This window comes from Protomyctophum parallelum, assembly GCF_964188405.1.
Source record: "Protomyctophum parallelum genome assembly, chromosome: 18".
NCBI lineage: Eukaryota > Metazoa > Chordata > Actinopteri > Myctophiformes > Myctophidae > Protomyctophum > Protomyctophum parallelum.
The window spans coordinates 27,273,607-27,294,923 of NC_139716.1; the positions used below are offsets into that span (position 1 = coordinate 27,273,607).

The window sequence follows — 21,317 nt, forward strand, 5'->3', positions numbered from 1 at the left end:
GGTCTGTCTAGAACTCTACAATATAATACAGAAAATCATATTATTTACACATCACAAAACAATGTAGGTTTAGTCATAACCCATGCTGGGTGAATGCAATAAACTCCATCATGTACATGAATCTCTGGTTGCTATTAAACAACATATAAGTTAACTCCTACCTCAGACTCTTGTTACAGTGCATAAACAGTACTTTGCTGGTTCCCAGCAGTCCTACTGCCCAGCACCACCAGAAACTGTGGAGTGCAGTGACAGTAATGAGTACATATAAAACTACTCATGAAACAAACAAATAAAGCATAAACCGCATTGTAACATACCTCTTTTAGTAAAGTTTGGGCGCACGGTGCTGGCCACCGGTGAATGACGCCACGGCCAGGACTGAACCACGCACACAACGGACGAGAACAAACGCGACTCTCTCTGCTCTCACGAGAGCTTCTCTTACTATATAAAGGCTGTTGCTGCTGCCTGCTCTGAGCTCCCAGGTCCTAAGGTCCCACCTCTCACACAAACATTGTAATATCTTTAAAGTCCATAGACTCGGCTGGCAAACGATTTGCATGATAAATGCTCTAAACAAACATTGTAATCATATCCTCAAAGTCCATAGACTAAAATAAATAGTAATAATAATAAATAATTATGATTATGATTATTATAATGCATCATGATTAAAGCAAAAACTCGAAAGAAATACAAATACAAATCTCTAATAAACAAAATTAAAACAATAGCCTAGCCTATACAAAAAAGAAGAAAGAAAAACATATTCAATCAGGTGTTCCTTTTTAGCAGTCACTATAATGTGTTTTATGGATGATCATGTGATTTGTTCAGTATCTACAGTATGTAGTGTATGGTTAATGCATTGGAAGTTATGTTGTTGATAATGTCTTTATGTACTGCTCTGCTCTGGGGTTTGTTGTTGATATCAGAGCTGTGTCTCTCTATGCACAGATAATCTGATATATCAAATGTGATATCAGAGCTGTGTCATCGGTGCAAAGGTAATCTGTGATATCACATGAGCAGAGCCACACCGCCATACTAAATGCAATAGCTTTGCAATACATGGTTAATGGTCAATCTGAGCTGAAGAGTCTTAATGAAATACGATGATTATCTTCAGTCTATACCTTTTTTGGTCATAACCGTCACGTCACTGTGTAATATTTTTAATATGTATTTATTATGTATCTGTTATACACTTAGAGAGTACTGTTTACATGGTGAACTGATGACCAAAAATAAAACATTGAAAAGTGAAACTGAAGTAAAGGTTGAGAACGTCTAAGCCACGGTGTAGAGAAACAGCACGAGAGTGAATAGATGAATAAAGTAGGAGAAATGGATCGCATTCGGGCCACAACAAAATATACTCTCACATGGTCTAACTGGTGGTAGTGGATCTGATGCAGTCATGGGTGGTATATGTGGTGGTGGATGTGATGACGTAGTAACATGTGGTGGTGCATGGGATGATGTAGTCATAGGTGGTCTTGGATGGGATGATGTAGTGACATGTGGTGGTGTAGCAGTAGTGGCTGCATCAGGGCCAGGTGGTGGTGGGTGGGGCGATGTATTGATGGGTGGTGCTGGTGAGGGTGATGTAGCCCTAGGTGGTCTTGGATGGGATGTAGCCATAGGTGGTGCTGGTGGGGGTGATGTAGTCATGGGGGGTGCTGGCGGAGGTAATGTTGCCATAAGTGGTGGTGGGTGGGATGCTGTAGTAACATGTGGTGCTGGATGTGGTGGTGTAGCAGTAGTGGCTGCAGGGCCAGGTGCTGGTGGTGTATCGGGTGGTGTTGCAGTAGTGGCTGCAGGTGGTGGTGGAGGTGTATCGGGCGGTGTTGCAGTAGTGGCTGCAGGTGGTGGTGGAGGTGTATCGGGCGGTGTTGCAGTAGTGGCTGCAGGTGGTGGTGGAGGTGTATCGGGCGGTGTTGCAGTAGTGGCTGCAGGTGGTGGTGGAGGTGTATCGGGCGGTGTTGCAGTAGTGGCTGCAGGTGGTGGAGGAGGTGTATCGGGCGGTGTTGCAGTAGTGGCTGCAGGTGGTGGTGGAGGTGTATCGGGCGGTGTTGCAGTAGTGGCTGCAGGTGGTGGTGGAGGTGTATCGGGTGGTGTTGCAGTAGTGGCTGCAGGTGGTGGTGGTGGAGGTGTATCGGGCGGTGTTGCAGTAGTGGCTGCAGGTGGTGGTGGAGGAGGTGTATCGGGTGGTGTTGTACCGCCACACACGAAGCTTGCATCAGCGTCGGTGCCGGGGGATGTAAACGTGACGAAGCCCGGTGGGTCAGCGGTGATGTGGCTGTTGATCCAGCCCTGGAAGCGAGACACGCGAGCGTAGACTCCTGGGAAGTCGGGCCGAGCGCAGCCCACGCCGAAGCTCACCACCCCAGACTGGACCCATCGGGAACCGTTACGGCTCACCATTGGCCCGCCAGAGTCTCCCTGATGAGGAAATGAGGGGATTCATGATGTATGTAAGTTAGTTTTTTTCTTATGAAAGCAGAGAGTCTTCTGTTTCATATGGTATATAGTATGTACATGTCGCTATAGGCCTTATTTTGTGAATAATAGTTCAGGTCCATGCCTTCTCTAAAGTTATCTCTGGTGGGCGCAAGCTGCATTCAATAGCCAATTACTGACAAACTGTACATGGGATCAATGTGTATATTGTTTTCCTCCTAAAAGTAGAAATTCAGGGCTTTCATTCGGTGTATGGTATGTATAGGATATTATTTGTGTTCATATAAAAAAACTGAACTGAAATGTCTGTCAACTTCAACCTTCCATATCTCTGCTGTTTTTTCAAGCGAGCAGAGTGCAGGCAAAAGCAGGTGTTAGAAAAAGGTCAATATCTCCAGAATGGAAGATGGTAAAATCATGTTTTTTTTTTAAATTGAAGTGGACATGGCTTTCTTTTGATGTATGCGGTGTGATTCTCGCTATAAGAGAACAGTTTGCTGTGGGCCCCGAAACAGATCCTTCGTCCAATGTTAATCCCTTAGCATAGCCCAAGACAGCCTTGCAGAATAGTCTAGCAGCAGGAGTGTTAAAGCGGCACTATACTTGGGGTAGGGAAGGCCCCGATTGTTGGGAGGAACGTTTGCTACTCCTAATATGCAGATTATCTTGTAGCGTGCGCATACCTTTGTGAGTTATATGAACTAGAACAATGCCCGTTGAGAGGTGATCAGGTGTGATCAATATTGGATAATAAACGGTCAATACATTGTGATGTCAGAACAGGCCAGCTCCATATATGGAGATCTAGGGGTGATCAGTGCCCGTTGGGGGGGTGATCAGGTGTGATGTCAGAACAGGCCAGCTCCATATATGGAGATGTAGGGGTGATCTGGATTTAGGCCCTGTCCGGAGCCTGGCTTTTGTGCTGGTACTGGACAACCGGCGATCTGGGCAAACGCTACTGGGCAAACACTACATGAGCATCAAGAGCAGCACCTCCAGACTCTTGAACAGTTTCTACTTGTCAACAATTAGACTGCTGTGACGCCGCACAGACTGAACTGAATTGGTCTCCTTTTAGTAGAGACTACTTTATATATATACGTGTACATAGGCTACATCACTATTATTTAATTATTTTTATATGCATACACATATTGTACCATGTAGATTAGTCATGTACTATGCACTTTATTTATTTTAACTGCAATGATGAGCCTGCACAAACAAGAATTTCTGCATGTTACTTGTAATGTGATGTGACAATAAAGTTTGATTCTGATTCTGATCTGACGGATCTGGATGTGGAACGCGTGTGTCAAATTTGAAGTCGGACTTACGTGGATTACAGACGTGGTGCATTTATAGATAGATACGTTAAATTTGATAGAGCACCGACGTCTGATGGCGGTTTGACTCAAATGGCTATGAAGAATCAACTGACGACGAGAAAACGGTGGTAAATAATGTATCACCTGACATGAGTCCTTTCCTCCAGCTTCGAGACCGGCACAAATCATATTCTGTGTGATGGTGTAGAACCGTTGGTCATAGAAGCAGTCACACTGTTTATTTCCCACGACCGGCACGTCAACTTCCTGAAGGGTCTGGGGAGAGGGCAGGGGAACTAATGGAAGAGAAGACATACATAAATATATATAGTTCTACTATAGGTTCAAGGGTTCAAGGTTGTACTTTATTGTTACATCTTAAAGGACCACTTCACCACTTTTCAACCTATCTTCATATAATAGGTCCTCACTAGGGTTGCCAACCGTCCCGTAAAATACGGGTTTGTATCGTATTTGACAGCTAAAATACCTGTCCCGTAATGAACCGATACGGGACGCACTTAATCCCGTATTTTGGGGTCGTGGAAAAATGACAGCGTGTTATGGTGATTCTCAGTCACTCGCTCCCATTCAGACACACAGAAGAAGGGGCAGCGATTCTAAGCTATAGGAAATGGAAAGCAAGACAATGAAACCTGGTGTCTGGAAGGGCGCTAGGCTCAGCTAGTCAGCTCATTGGTCAGTACTCTTCATATGCACGCAGCAGGCCAGCAGCAGAGCCAATCACTGATGTTAAACAGCATGCTGCTGGTATGGGGCGCGTTCGGAAATACCGCACCGGAGCGCACTCGACTATTAGATTGCATTGCACAGTGCGCTCAGTCAGTGCGCTATTTCCGAACGCGCCCATGGTGAAAACCATAAAAAAAATTAGAAGCAGAGGAGAAGCCACGGAGCCCTGAGTCAGTTCCTTGTTCCTCAAACAACTCTAGAGGCTAACATGGTATGTCTTGTCTAGTCATTTGTCAAATAAGCATGTTGATTTTGTTGCTTGCATAAATATGAATTTAAAGTAGCCTAAACAGAAGAGTGGGTAGTGGGTACTAATATTGAACAGCACCTGACTGACCCGAGAATGATAAGGTCAACTCAAGTTTATGATTTGAATATTTCATGGCTTAATAATTTGTATGCTGTAAATCTGTAAAAAAAATACAGTACATGTCAAGCACAACTCAATACTGCGGTATCTTTCCAGCGTACGGCGGTGGACAAACAGAGGAAACAGGATATGATGTGATGAGGTTGAAGCGGCAGCTTTATTTTTGTATTAAAAAGCAGTCCAACAGTCAAGGCAAAACGATGAGAACAAAGGAAATCCTCCGTGGTTCTCTGGATTATGCAACACACAGTACAACTCTAGCCGAAATGAGTTTAACCAGATCCAGGACCTCGATCAAAACACAAACCTTTCCTTATATATTGTAACAGGTCCCTCCTCTCCCCGGACATACGGCAGGCGTTTCCTGACTTTTGACCAATGAGATAGCTCTTTCTGGTTGGAGAGAGAGGCGGGACCTAGTCTAGCAGAGAGGACAAAAGAACCTGATCCTGTTTCAACTGGAGTCCTACTTTTTTTGAGTGGTGCAACCACTCCTACAACCAGCTTGCAATGTCCTCGTACGTGTTTGTGTGTCTGTGTGTCTGTGTGTGTGAGCATGAGTCTGTGTGTCTGTGTGTGTGAGCATGAGTATGTGACTTAAAAATAGCAGTAGGGGGCGCCAGAAACAGTGAGAGGGGTAGTGACTCTAATGAGAGAGAGTGAGAGAGGTAGTGAATACATAGTTTAAAACTTAACAAGACTTAAATGTAAACTGTGAACAGACTCTTATGAACATGGCTAGTAATCATAACTAAAAGTATATGAAACGGAAACAGACTTATAGTTAGGCAATGTTTAACGGAACTATAAAATAGAACTGAACACTCTACATGAAATGAATTAAGAACAGTGTGAACCAGTAACGAAGACTATAATTCTTATAGTCTCATAGTACCTTCTTAAATCAGTACAGGTAAAACACTCACTATTAATAGTTATGGATTCTCATCATTCTCTTATTGACAGATTTGTTGTTCATAGAATCATCGAGTTTTACCCTGTAGGATTAAACTACCAGTTAGCAAATGGCTCTGCCCGCCAGGGTACCGTGCTTCAAAGGGTTGTAAACAATGACCCTTTGTTTTCACGTGTGAAATGTAAATGCTCCCTGTCTCTATTTTGAGAGAGAGAGAGAGCCTTTATGCTCTAGTTAAAAATAGCTTATCTTGACTTAGTGGCATATTGATTTAGTTAGTAAGTTCACTTATAGAAATTATACGACAATACAAAACAAAAAAAAGAGGTTCCACCGTTTTCAATTCATCATAACATTTAGAGATGTACAGTCCACTATATACAAGTGATATTTAAACACTTCTCTATAGCCAAAAAAAGGAAATCATCATAAAGGATGTAAAAATGACAGTTGGTAGGGCGTTCCACATTTTTGTGGCATAGGAGCGAAATTTATTTGCACATGGTTTGTTGAACTACCTGGTGTTGTGGGTGTGGACTTTGTTTACATTAAGGAAGTATTTAGACAGGTACATGGGTATCTTGGTGGTGTATCAAATCTTGTGGACCAGACCCACTGCATGATGCTGTACTCTGTCGTCAACCCTAAAGCCATTCTAGCCTGTCAAAGTGGGCAGGGGTTGAGGTGGGTTCGGGGGGGTGAGGCCCAGTAGTAGCCTGCCCAGTTTGTTTTGGGAAGTCTATAGAGCCTTGTTATAAGGGCCTTTGCAATATGTTAGGAGCCATTGAGCCTTGTTCTAAGGGCCTTTGCAATATGTTGAGCCTTGTTCTAAGGGCCTTTGCAATATGTTAGGAGCCATTGAATTGATTGTATTTAGGGGGCACGGTGGCATAGTCGGTAATGCTGCCTCACAGCTAGAAGGTCCTGGGTTCGATTCCCTGTTGGCACTGGGGGCGTGTTCCCTCCTCCTTTTTCTGTATTCATTTTGTATTCATAGACGTGAAATTGGGGGGGTTTGCCTGGAAATGACCCAATTTTTCTATTTGATTTTCAAATAAGGGACACCAATTTTTAATAAGGGACACCGGCTGTGCCACGCGCCTGGCGCAACGGACACGCGGCTTCGCCGCGTGCCCGGGTAATGTCCCTTATCTGAAAATATGATAGTTGGCAACCCTAGTCCTCACTATTAATCATGAAGAAATGGTGCAATTTTTTTCTACTCGGTCTGTGTCTCATAGGAGGGCTGTGGGCAGTTCAGAAACCGTCTTCCAGTGACATCATCGATGGGGAATACAAGCTAATAGAAACTGCAGGCTTTCTAGTCCTGAAAAGTTGCAATGCGAAAATGGAAGCCATCGTTCTCACGATAATGAAAATCGAAATATTTTTGTAAAAAAAAACTTGTTTAAAAAATAATCTGCCTAATGATGAAGACGGTTTCTAAACTGCCCACAGCCGTCCTATGAGACACAGACAGAAAAAAGTAGTAGAAAATGATTATTAGTGAGGACCTATTATATGCAGATAGGTTGAAAAGTGGTGAAGTGGTACTTCAGGTGTGTACAGGCACATAATGTTTGTCTTCCTTCAGACAACGCAGCAGCACAGTCACACAGCAAACAAAGGGATCAAATCTTTGCAAAAAAGAGAAAACAAAGAATAAAAGTAGTAGTAGTAGTAGTAGCAAAGTTAGGGATCCGAATATAGGGATCCAGCTGATGGGGAAGCTTATACAAATATGAAAGAAATATACATGTATGCAATACTCAAAACGCAGCCCTATTCATCTATGCAGCTTGCCTGAACTGTTGAACTTCCCTGCCAGTGACCCGCCAGCTCATCTAAATGGTAAACAGAGTTTGCTATTCTAATATCACCAGCATTCAATCTTTCCAATCTTTGTGAACATCCAATTTGTAACCGTTGCCATAGGAAATTACATAACACTATAGCTATCAGCTATTACTATAGCCTATACAATTAATTTCACAGCTAGACCTGCAATTGAATGAATACGGCAAAACCCTATGCGTTTGCCATAGGAGTTGATATGTGGAAAAACCCTTGTCAACAACAGCCTGTCAACTGTTACGCAACACACAACTATAGTTGTGTCATCTCCTATTGCACTTATGCTGCGTTCACACGGGCAGATGCAAAGATACAGTCCACCATTCATTTTCAATGGAAGCCAGCGACATGAGGATACAGTGATGCATCCAAAGTTTGTAGCTGCTGCAAAAGATACAAAGCTATACAAATTGAAGCTGAGCTGGGTTCAACTTCCAGAAGTAAAGCTACAAAGCTACAGCTGTAGCTGAAATCACACACGTCACCACGGAAGCACGCTTGATGACGTCATGACCGTGTGAGCAACAGTTTTCACAAAGCGACAACGCGACAAATTTATGCTGTGATCTTTGCATCTTTTGCATTGTGTGAATGCAGCATTACTCACCTCCAGATTGTTCTATTGTCCCCCAGCCAGTCACCCAGCCCATAGTTCCAGCGTAGAAGGTGCTGTCCGCCGCTGCCAGACAGACCGGGCGAATGTAAGGCGTGAAAGTGACAGGGCTGGAGAGCTTCAGCAGAACGATATCGCTGTCTTCACTCGCCAGCTGAAAGTAGTCAGGATGGCGGATGACCTGTGTAACCCTCCTGGTTAACTCATTGGGGTTGGTTCCTTCTTGGCTCTGGCGGCCCAAGTAAACAATCTCACCGTCATCAGTGTTCCTGAAATAATTTGGAAAAAGAGAGTCTGATAACCATGATGTGTTGCGAGGGAGGGGATGGGGGGGGATAAAGGGAGACACTAGGCTATGGCTATTTGGCGGTCCTTGTCATGGAAGAGTTTGGGAACCCCTGTCCTGTTGTCATGATTTGAAATAGTGATCTTCATAAATACTTACGGTAACCTACAATAATATGGATGATCATTCGCTTCATTTGTTCATGGCAGGATGTGGTTCTGTTTATTGATGTCCAATGGGCAGCCTAATGGAAGCCTGATGGAAGTCAATGAAGGGCTGAGATCCAGTCCAAATTGATTTGATTTCTCACCCTCTGAAGCAGTGTGCAGCGGACAGCACCCATTCTTTGTTGATGAGAGAACCTCCACAGAAATGACCGCCAGAAGAACGGTGTATGCTGGCCTGCCAAGGCCAGTTCCCCGGGGGGGAGTCGTGACCTCCAACGATTCTGGTGTTCTGAGACGCCTGGCCGCACACTAACGAAAAACAAAACAGAGACCACAAATCAGAGAGATGTTTTATGAAGTCGTGTGCAACAGCACAGCAATCTTGAATCTTGACCACCCTCTGCTTAACACGGCAACTTGCTGCTCTCAATTGCACCCCTAGCTAACTACATATATTATATCTATATATATCCTATACTTCCTATATATATCTTCTTCCCAAAAGGACGGAGCGAGACGCATGACGTAACCGACGCAACGCAAGGGAGGAATTTCTCTCACCCAGCGTTGCTTATGTATTCTTGCGTCGATTACGTTCGACTCTGTCAAGCACTTAAGTAGGCATGGTTTGCTCCCCCTCCCACCCCCCTCCCATCTCCCAGGCTGACAACAATGTCATGTGGATGAATGTCATGAATGTCATTGACCAAATCAGCCCCCATTAACCAAGAGTCTAAGACAGTTATGGATACAGTATGTATATTATTAAGCATTGGAACACACATCTTATTTCACTTTTGTCCATTCATTTCACGTTATAATATTCATATATCACATATTCTCATCTTAAATATGGGGCCAGAGCCCCCTGTGTTGTCCGTCAAATTGGAGATGGACAGAGAGAGGCTTCCTGACTCCTCTCAAATCTCGCGAGAGTTTGTTGTTGGGATAAAGAAAGGTCGATAACAAAGTAGATATGTGTAATGATAATGACCAATAAATAATGTAAAAGACACTGGTTTGGATTATTTATACACTGGATTAACAGTTTCAAGCTTTAGCATTAAACAGTACAGGCCTACTGTTGATCAGGACTTAATAAACACGACGTTCATTTAGTTTATTCACCATACACCGGCTCAACATGTAAACGCTGTTCCCTCCACAAATCACATCTGAATACCTGCGCCCACTGCGCATGCGTATATCTAATAGAAACTGCAGGCTTTCTAGTCCTGAAAAGTTGCTTGTGTGTGTTGCCGTAAATCTGAATTGTGCATGATTGAACAAATCAATCAATTAAGCAACGATAAAGGTGAAAATATTAGATTCCGGGACAGTGTGTGTGTGCGCTGAATTTGGCAGCAGAAATAGGACATTTCATGAAACAAACAAACAAACAAACAAACAAACAAACAAACAAAACCAGTTTCACATGGATGCTTACCAGACAGTTGTGGATAAGAGCCTGGAATTCAAAATAAAGGAAGACATTAGGTTCAGTCAACAGCTAGCATAGTCGTGTCCATGTGTGAACTTTGTCGCCTAGTTCTAAACATATTAAAATTGATTCTATTTCACAGAACTAAAACTGAACTGAAGATGTCCTGTTTTTTATATAGAAGTGTATATTTGTACGTTTGTGATGTGATGTGATTGTGATGAATTCAAAATGGTGGACCCTGTTGTGAACAAGTGTAGGCCTAATGCTTTACCAGTGTGTCGTCCAGAGTAACAGCTAAAAAAAGACAAGAGACAAAACAAACTAAATTTCCAAGACTGGTTTGGCAAACTTTGGTTATGTTGAACATATAGAGCACCAAAGTCGGACAAAATGTCAGTGCTGAAATAGGGTTAGGGTTAATACTGTAAGATTCCATAAAGCATGATCTCAGAGTTATATATTATCAGTACTACTATTAATAGTGCTATGCTATTAGGCTATAATACAATAATAATTTTGTGACACACCTGTCACAAAATTATACAAGGTCATTGTACTCTAGTCTAGACAATCCCAATTAAGGTCCCACATCTAATCCCAAAGCCTGTGGAGTTAGTTTTATAGCATAGGCTAATAGTCATTCATAATGGATCCGTAACAAAATAAAGTTGTATTTTCTCTGTTTTAGGCATGGGTAGAAACCTCAAAGAATAATCAATGGCCTTTCTTACCTTTGAGCTGCAGGACGAGCATGAGAGATATCCCACACAGCTGCTTGTGGAGGGCCATGTTTCTATCTCTCCATTCCACTTACCTGCCTGGCACTGTCAAATAGTTTTGCTTTGTACTCAACTCCTCCCATACAGTGGCAACTGACTATTAAACTATTTTGACGTGTCGCTGGCTTCCTCATTCCTATTCTGATCCACAACACCTTGCTCTCTTGTCTGGGGTGGAGGTGTTCTTCCTGTCATCATGACGCACTCAACAATCTGAAGGTCAATCTGAAGTATACGATCACAATGAATACTGGAAGACTCACCCCTGTGCGTGCCCGTTTTTCCTCCCGGAATGTTCCCCAGTGAGGGGGATAACTTTGTAATATGCTATTGCCTGTTTGTATTATTTTTGGAAAAATATAAAAGATACTCCTGTGGAAAGGCTATATTATATTACTTATATTGACCCTATAAACCATTTAGTATTATTTAGTATATGTAAGGTTTTGCCCCCTCAAATGGTACCTCGTCAGATAATCCCCACATATCCTACAACAACTTCTGTGAACAGACTTCACTGTAGTAGCTTTTCATAAATTATATTTGTACTTAGGCTGTCTGCTGTCATGAAAGTTTATAGTTAGAGAAATTCAAAATCCCCAGCCTCTCCCACCCCTCACTGGGGATAATTCTGGGAGGAAAACAGAAACGGGGTGAGTCTTCTTGTTACCATCACAAATTAACCCAGAGGCTGATTTTACAAATGCCTTCGGAAAAAACAGCTTTCTGAAAAACCTGCATGTTTAACTGCATGTTTCTATGTGGTGTTCAAATGTTTTCATGTCAAGGACAGCCAACATGATGTATATACATAGGCTATTTGGCCATGTACTCCCATGTCAATAGATTTAATGTTGGAACTGTTTTTACTGTCATTACTGTTTCAATACATGTATTTTACTGTTGGAAGCAAGGATTTGAGTTAAAAATGTTTGCTTTCAAACATGCACACATTTTCAAGAATAGCAGATAGCTTGTGAATAAGCAGCCATGGCATAGAAGGCTACAATGACAATCCTGATAAAAATAAAAATATATATATTTTGTGATGTATCCATCTCCCCATATCAATTAACCCATTAAACCCATTAGTCATATATTGCATTTCTGCACATTGCTTGTTTTATCCTGTATCATTACTATTATTTTAGTTTGTTTTGTTTTTATTCTTTGTGCAGCACTTTGTAACTATTTCGAAATATAAATAAAGCATTATTCATTACTAGAGTGTTGCCTGTTGGACACTGGCCTACTTGGAATTTCTTTCTCACCTTTATTTATACTCGGAAATACAATTGAGGGCTGCAAGCCCTCATTTTCAACGTAGCCGAGGTTACAATACACAAAATACAGTCACAAAACAATACATCAAACACAACAGGGTAAATTACAAGGAAACTTTATACAGAACAACCATCAGTAAAATAAATCAATTGAAGCAGGAGCAATCACGGTGAAAAATATTCTGGAGCATTCCTTTGAACTGACCGAAGGATGGCAGGGAGCTCAGTTTTAAAGAGTTTTGGAGTTCATTCCATGAAGTTGGGCCATTGACAGAAAAAAGCTGTCTTGCCCGAGGAACCTTGAGCCTTAAGAAATCACTAGAGCGGGTCTGATAGGTGCTATTGTTCAGTTCCATCATGGAACAAATATAGCCAGGGAGCATCCCAGCAATGGCTTTATATAAAAATAGGTGCCAATGTGTATCTCGCCTCTCAGTCAGAGAGGATAAACCTGAGTTATCATAAAGTTCACAGTGGTGGGTACCATAACCATCACCAGTAGTCAACCGCAAGGCAGAGTGGTAGACAGTGTCTAGCCGCTTTAAAAGTGAAGGAGCAGCAGACCTATAAATAATGTCCCCGTAGTCCAGGACCAAGAGGAAAGTGGACTCAATAATAGCTTTTTTACAGGAATTTGGAAAACAGAATTTATTCATATACAGAAAGCCTAGTTTTTGTCTTAGTTTGGAGACAAGATCAACAATATGAAATTTAAAAGAAAGTTCATCGTCAAGCCAGATGCCAAGATATTTGTATTCTATTCAGAGACCCTCTCAATCGTGGATCCATCTGAGGAAGTTATAAGTACACTATGCAAGTCAATAATGATGCAAGTTGGAAATTAATGCCCCACCCAGTTATGCCTGCGTTCCTTTTCTGCCCATACATGGAGTTCTTTGTCAGGCATGCCCAAATATGGAGTCTATATGCAGATGTCAGAAGGATGTCAGAACAAGCCAGCTCCATATATGGAGATATAGGGGTGATCAGGTCCAGAGCCTGGGCAGAGGCTTTTGTGCTGGTTCTGGACAACCGGCTATCCGACAGACTCGACACCGGGCACTGCACTCCCCGTGGGGGTGTGGAACATGTTTGTCGAATTTGAAGTCGGTGGGGTGAACGGTTCTCGAGTTGTGTGGATTACAAACATACACACGTACATACAGAGACTTTATTTTTAGATAGATTTTAGCAGTATTGGCAGTCCTGTGCTAAAATTTGATTTAAAAAACCGAAATTTGGCAATAATTATGGTAGAGGGACGTGAGGATCCTTCAGGAACTGAAGCTCACACTCGTTTGTAAAACAGACCTTTGACCTTGGAGTGCAATGGAGTCTGACTCTGGTTACACACAAAGCTGTGTGTAGACTGTGTACCACAATGTGATTATTTGATTGGCTGAGCACAGAATGTGATGATGATGATGATGAGAGCGCCCCTCACTTAACACAAGTTTGAATTTTATTTATTACTTGTCAAATAATTTCAGTCATCAATGTTTATATAGCTCATTGTGTATATTGCGTATAGCTTTTTTCTTTTTTGGCTGCTTGCAGCTATAGTTATTATAATTAATAATCAATTCAACTTCTATCACATTTCATTCATTAAATGCAACTAGCTTCAACAGAAAATAATTATGAAAAAACGGAAGGAAAATATTAATAAAATAATTTATTAAAATACATTTACTGTGTTACAATCATATAATATAGGACGATATACAATTTATATTATAAATAAAATAGGCAGACACAATTGCACTGCCTTAAGCCACGGTGTACAGAATCAGCACGAGAGTAAATAGATGAATGAAGTAGGAGAAATGGATCACATTCGGGTCACAACTAAATATACTCTCACTTTGTCTAACAGGTGGTGGTGATGTAGTCATGGATGGTGATGGTGATGTAATGGCTGCTACTGCTACCTCATTAAGGCCAGGTGGTGGTGGTGTATCGGGCGGTGTTGCAGTAGTGGCTGCAGGTGGTGGTGGAGGAGGCGTATCGGGTGGTGTTGCGGTAGTGGCTGCAGGTGGTGGTGGTGGAGGTGTATCGGGCGGTGTTGCAGTAGTGGCTGCAGGTGGCGTATCGGGTGATGCTCTACCGCTACACACGAAGCTCGCATCAGCGTCGGTGCCGGGGGATGTAAACGTGACGAAGCCCGGTGGGTCAGCGGTGATGTGGCTTTTGATCCAGCTCTGGAAGCGAGACACGCGAGCGTAGGCTCCTGGCTTGTTGGGCTCTGCACATCCCACGCCGAAGCTCACCACCCCAGACTGGACCCAGCGGGTACCGCCGTGACTCACCATCGGTCCGCCAGAGTCTCCCTGATGAGGAAATGACAGATTAATGGTGTATTTTTTTAAGAAGTACATGTATATTCTTCATTTTGCATTTATTAGCCCATTAAGACACAAGTTAAATTCTACAAATGACTTCCAAATCAGCAGTTCTCAAACGTTTTCGTATTTTAAAATGTTCCAACACTTAAGATTTTTCTAAAATTGCAGATGTACAATCTTGCAGCTTTTACATCAACGGGTTATTTATGCTTTATGTATTCAGATTTCTGCTGCAGGGCACAGGAACTGAAATACAATTTATGATGAATTGAACATGGTGGACCCTATTGTAAACAAGTGTAATGCTTCATGGTGTCTTGTATTGAGTTTACTTGAAATGTACTGTAATTCTCCAAACTGTTAATAAATACTTCAATCAATCAATAAAACCTGAAAAATAATGTTCGAAGTTTCTGTATTATGTGATGTAAAATTACTTTGTTGGGTTATATTGACTTGACTTATATTGACTGGGTTTATGGGTTTAATAAATTGCTATATTAAATGTACTGTTTGATTGTAAGCCTAATTTAATAAATCTTTTTTTTTATTTACACTTTGATTATTGTCTCCACCAGCCGAAGGCTAGGGGGAGAGTATGTTTTGCACTCCGTCCGTCCGCGTGTCCGTGTGTGTGTGTGTGTGTGTCCGTTAGCAGCTAATCTCGGCCACCGTTAACCCGGTCGATGCCAAATTTTGCACACACACTCCCTGGATGCCAACGATGAACCTCTGCCCCAAACTTTCCAGAACGGACTGTTATAGCGCCACCAAGAGGCCGCTTTGTGCAAAACAAGTTTTTGCACAGTACACCTACAGATTTTGTCCAAACATCACGCAAATTGGTACACAGTCTCTCTAGAGCCATTCAACGAAACCAGTCTTTCACATTTCCAGAACGGCCTGTTATAGCGCCACCAGGAGGCCGCTTTGTGCAAAACAAGTTTTTGCACAGTACACCTACAGATTTTGTCCAAACATCACGCAAATTGGTACACAGTCTCTCTAGAGCCATTCAACGAAACCGGTCTTTCAGATTTCTCAGACTCCATCCTGATTGGTTAAGATTGGCTTCCAAAGTTCACAGGAGTGCTCAGTTTCAAACAAAATGCTGCAAATCATGAACACATCGCGTGATTTCCGTGAAATTGTGCACCCACATTCCCACTAGGCAGAGGACGAAATGCCACATGAACAATTTCAACTCAGCCTCAAGGTGGCGCTATAACTGGCCGAAAAGTGTTTTTACCTCTAACTGCACGGATCTGTGGATAACTTTGTATGCCAACTCCCTAGAGGCCAAGGAAAAACCTTTGCCTGGAATTCTTCACATCTGCTCATCCTGGTGGAGACCTGAGCCCAGTAGGGCACTTTTTTTTTGCCATATTATTTACTCTTGAATAATATGGCAAATAATATAAACTCTTGACAGAACTCTATCATTCTGATAGATAGAAAAAGAAAAAGGAGAAAGAAATCTGCCTGTTTTCCATTGGATAAAGCTGAAGAGGTGGATGCAGTCTTTTCCATAATCCAAACCATGACCTGCAGAGCCAGCTATGACAGATAGATTCAGACTTAAAGCTTCACATATTACTTTAACTTTCCTCTTCTACCCTGGATTTGAACCTGGATAGCAAGTGCTAACATTTTTACCTTGGGTCAGGGGAGAAATGTAATCTTGACCATTGGGTCAAAATTCTTGTCAAAACCTGTATCTATACTCCATTAGTCTCGCGTTGCCAGACTTGCCTCTCGCAATTTCCAAATGCTTTCATCATACGTCTGGACCAACGGAAGAGATGTCATGAGTAAACTATAAAAGCAGAAGTGGAACCTCCTCGCCACTTCCGTTTCGTCTTTACAGTCGTGCACATTTATCCTAATATGAATAGAAATCATCTAAGCATATATAGCTCGTTGCTTAGCAGAAAAGGAAATAAAACAAATAAGCTCTAAAGATATTTTAAAATATATTTTCGTATAAGCTCTAAAGATAGTTTAAAATATATTTCCGTGAACTGAAATGGTAGCTTCCTTACTCAGATTTCGGGAGCTGTAGTTCCAGACTCTATATAGCATTCGGAGATTGTGGAATAGTTGTCTGCGGCTACACGAGACTAATACTCTATGAAGTGAGACATGACCTTTGATCTAATTTTGTCTCAAGAGAAGAGCAGGGGGTCAAAATCTTTACTGCATCTTTGCGAGTTACGATGAATACGTTCAATTTGATTGCCGATTTGACAGGTTGTCAAAGCGAGATGAGACAGAATGACCGAGAGAGTAGAATGATTGTCACCTGACATGCGTCCTTTCCTCCAGCCATAAGACCAGCACAAATCATGTTCTGTGTGACGGTGTAGCGTGGGTGTAAAAGGCAGTCACACTGTTTGTTTCCCACGACCGGCACCTCAACTTCCTGAAGGGTCCTTGGAGAGGGTAGGACACCTATAATGGAAGAGAAGACGTACAGGGTTTCCACCAGTAATTATTTTGGCATTCAAATGTAAGATAGTTTGTCATATTTTAGCCATCTGAAATGTTTTACTTTTAGACATTTTGGCAGGCCTTCTCACCTCCAGAATCGGAGGTAAACCCCCAGCCGGTCACCCAGCTCGTGGTTCCAGTGTGGAAGGTGCTGTTTGCCGCTGCCAGACAGACCGGGCGAATGTAAGGCGTGAAGGCGACGGGACTGGAGAGCTTCAACAGGACAATGTCGCTGTCTTCATTCGCCAGCTGAAAGTACTCAGGATGGCGGATAACCTGTGTGATCGTCCTGTTCACCTCGTTGTGGTTGGTTCCTTCTTGGCTCTGGCGGCCCAAGTAAACAATCTCACCACTAGGAAGGTTGCTGAAATAAATAAAAAGAAAGAAAGAAAAAAGTGGTTCACTTTAAGGTTAGGAATACATTTAGGATTAGGCATAGTTTTACTGCATGTTAAGTTTAGGAATCAGGTAAGTTTTAGGCATAGCTTTACTGAGGTTATGTTTAGGAATAAGTTTAGTTTTAGAGTTTAGACTGTTCTGAGATGGGTGGATTTGACCCGGGGAGAGCGTGTTTTGGGGCAAACCTTCTTATTCACTGCCAGTAAGGCCATGGAATAGTATCTCCACACATCTCCTTTCACAGGAGGTTTTATATATTGTTTTGAAATATTTCAATTTCATAATGGAAGTCAATGACGGTCAGATCAGACTGAAATCCCTCCCAAATTTGGAGTCCTATAGGCCTACAGGTATATCATAGAGACATATTAAATCCTCACCTTCTGAGGAAGCAGTGGGCAGAGGACAGCACCCATTCTTTGTTGATAAGAGAACCTGCACAGAAATAACCTACGAGAGGATGGTTTATACTGGCTTGCCAAGGCCAGCTCCCGGGGGGCGAGTCGTGACCTCCAACGATTCTGGTGTTCTGAGGCGCCTGGCCACAAACTAACAAAACAAAACAAATATAATCAGAGAGATGTTTTATGAAGTTGTGTTCAGGACTGGAGTAGAGACCACTCTGTTCTTATCACAGTCCACTCCCCGTTCACAATTCCTTCATGCCCATCTAACACGCCTGCCTACGCTCGGCTTGATGTACTGTACAAGTACACCCCCTGGACATGATGCTAGTATACATGACGCAGAGACTTACCCCCAATGATCTAACCCTTGATGTGGATTGCCAAGCAGGGAGGCACTGGGTCCCATTTGTATAGTCTTCGGTATACCCGGCTGGGTATTGAGCCCCGACCTCCTGATCTCAGGGCGGACACTCAAAACCACAAGGCCACTGAGCTGGTACAGTATACCAACCGTAGAACCCTGCATATATTCCCACTAAATACAGCCCAAGCCAACTAAAAGTATGGATTATGCCTCCACAAATAGCCTTTTCTTTTTTAAAGGAGGCTATTACTTATGAAACTAAACTTATGTCAACACCACTTTTACACTGACTTTTACCACTTTTCAGGATATCACTGTTTAAATTCATCTTTAATGTGGCAGAATAAATAGGAAATGTAATGAAACAAACAAGCAAACAACAAAACAAACAATACAATTAAATACATTTTAAACCGTTTCACATGGTTGCTTACCAGACAGTTGTGAAAAAGAGCCTGCAATTTAAAAGAAAAAAGAAAAAAGAAAAAAAAGGTTTCAGTCAAGGTTAGGTTCAGTATGTGTGAACTAGATTTAGTTTGACAGACAAATATAATGGTTCATTCAATATCTGGACTGCAGTTTCCACTGAAACTAGACAAGAGCCAAAACAAAAACTACATTTCCAGCTTATTTTGGGAAAGTGAATTTGGTGCATATGCTAATGGTCCATGCCTGTGTGCAAATTCAAATCCACTGAGGAGAAGCAAGCAGAACAGGTTTTGGTGATAGTTTTGAGGAGAGGTTTTGGTGACAGAGATTTCCTTATTTATATGTGTAGGCTAGTGTATGATGTACACTAGCCTGTGACATGTGCTGAGTCTAGCCGCAATTTGCAACTCTAGATTTTTTAATAATGTGATGAATCTAGAGTTACAATACCCTCCATTGACTCCCCACTCATCAAATTTGCGATTTGCTTGTATAAAACAGCGTTAAACTCACCAACATTGTGTAGGGCAAGCTTGAATTATCCTCTTTCAATCTGCCGAGCTTGTGTGTCATACAAATCCACCGTAGACATGTTAGGAGTTAGGAGCTACTTTCTGTCAAGAAATTCTGTGCAGGTGATTCTTTTTCTAAGTGTTGGAGTTTGGAAGCGCTCGTCGTAAGTCACTGAACGGCCCTGTGTGCCATCTGTTTCGCATTTGCACATAATGCAGGAGGCAGCAGCGTGACCCCTTAATAAAAACGAGTGCTTCCAAACTCCAACATTTAGAAAAAGAATCACCTGCACAGAATTTATTGACAGAAAGTAGCTCCTAACATGTCTACGGTGGATTCTTATGACACAAAAGCTCGAGTGGGGAGTCAATGGAGGGTATTGCAACATCCCATTATTTAAAAAAAATGCAAATTGCGGCTATACCAGCACTGACATTGTCGTGTATTTTCACACAACTAAACTGATTAAACTAGAGAGAAGACTGATGTTCTCTAAAGCAAACTGGAGACTGTAGAGTATAGAAAACCTTGTCAAGAGCATCGGACGGATGAAGAAGCAGGCAGCGAGGTGAACTGGAGTGTTTATGACCATTTATTCAATCAAAAGACCAAGTCCAGAATGACAAAATAGCATAGCTTCCCGCGGCCGTGGGCTGTGGAGTACACAGACTGCCTGACAGTGGCGTGGTGGCCAGCCAGCCCAACACAACTCCCTTACATTTTAGTTCCTATAGGTTTTTAAGCATCCAACTACGAACAGATTGGGTGTGGTTAAGATTTAACATACAGTTCATCAAATGGCACAGCCATAGCATGTGGCTGCCTACGTATGTTTTGATTCACACCTGGGACAAGCTTCAAACACTTTGAGACAATGGGTACTTGTATGTTTTGATTCACACCTGGGACAAGCTTCAAACACTTTGAGACAATGGGTACTTGAGCCTCCTCTCTCAGCACATTAACACACTGACCAAAATGTATATCCTATAGTAATAATGAATATCATGACATTTGGAGACCACAACATCTAACAGTTTTGTTCTTTTGCATTTGATTATTGCCCGCATGCCTGTCCATCCTGGAAGGGGGTCTCCTCTTTGTGGGTCTGTAAACCTGACTGTACAGCCAATTCAAATGCAATTGGCTTTAGTTCATTAGATCACATCACTGTAGGTCAATGGACGGCAACAAAAGATGCAAATGTGTACACGTAAAGTTGGTGTCAAACATGCAAGTTCTTTGGGCTCAATTCCACACAATCGAAGAAAATCTGAATAGTAAATGTAAGTTCTACATCAAAACCAGTGACTCACAATGGCAGAGCAAAGAATGCTCATTTTGTAATTGGTCATGTTAAAGTCAAAACTTATCGTTATAGAGAATGCATGGGGTAAGATGAGCCAGTGGATAAGTTGAAGAATGTATTAACAATTGCAAATATTAAAAGGTCCTGCATAACAAACTTGATTTAACTAAATTCAATAATAGATATATACTATCTATCTGGCCTATTAATGGTACATAAATAAATAAATAAATAGGGAAAAGTCTTATTAAATTATTTTCGATAAGTGAATACATTTTCTGTTCACGTTTAAACTTAAAACATTCAAATATCATTAATAAGACTGCAACCGGGCAGGCGATATAAAGTAGAAATATCAAGGAATATATTTTCTTACCTTTGAGCTGCAGGACGAGCATGACAGATATCCCACACAGCTGCTTGTGGAGGGCCATGTTTCTATCCCATTTTCAGCATTGTCAAATGGCTTTAAGTACTCAACTCCTTCCTGTGGGTGTCTACCTTATCGTGGTGGTTTGCGTGCCCTGAAGCCTATGCCGTCCGGAGTTTCAAAGCTCCTGGCAGTTTCCGGTTAAGTTTTTTTTATCTTGATGATATGGCTATGATACAGCTCATGTGTCACAATTTCAGACCAGAGAGTAGGACCAAAATGCAGGTGGACAGTCAGGAACAGGTTCAAAAGTGTTTATTAACACCCAAAACATGGAACACGAAGAGCAGAGGGAAAATAACAAACACTAGAAGCAAGGAACACTAGGAGATACCATTTCAAATACAAGAGCAACAAAGAAAACTGTGA

The 21,317-nt window shown here is 42.0% G+C and overlaps 1 protein-coding gene and 1 long non-coding RNA gene across 3 annotated transcripts; one reads left to right on the top strand and one right to left on the bottom strand.

Moving 5' to 3' along the window:
* The first annotated feature begins 1,092 nt into the window (after positions 1 to 1,092).
* On the top strand, positions 1,093 to 1,964 carry LOC310875897. Of its 2 annotated transcripts, none has more exons than XR_014570697.1 (3): positions 1,093 to 1,526; positions 1,650 to 1,793; positions 1,827 to 1,964. It is a non-coding gene; the product is annotated as an uncharacterized lncRNA (long non-coding RNA). The 2 variants fall into 2 exon arrangements; XR_014570698.1 differs by having other exon boundaries at positions 1,650 to 1,751; positions 1,815 to 1,964.
* A 1-nt stretch (position 1,965) lies between these two features.
* LOC310876050 (transmembrane protease serine 9-like) lies at positions 1,966 to 20,952 on the bottom strand (the record flags this gene model as incomplete). The annotated part of the gene is made up of 13 exons (XM_083789497.1): positions 1,966 to 2,448; positions 3,942 to 4,093; positions 8,298 to 8,572; positions 8,900 to 9,065; positions 10,204 to 10,224; positions 10,472 to 10,494; positions 10,932 to 10,938; positions 12,747 to 12,881; positions 14,127 to 14,592; positions 16,910 to 17,058; positions 17,187 to 17,461; positions 17,877 to 18,045; positions 20,895 to 20,952. Coding segments are annotated over 13 exons (2,379 nt in total), but the record flags the coding sequence as incomplete, so codon positions are not given.
* Positions 20,953 to 21,317: the final 365 nt, after the last annotated feature.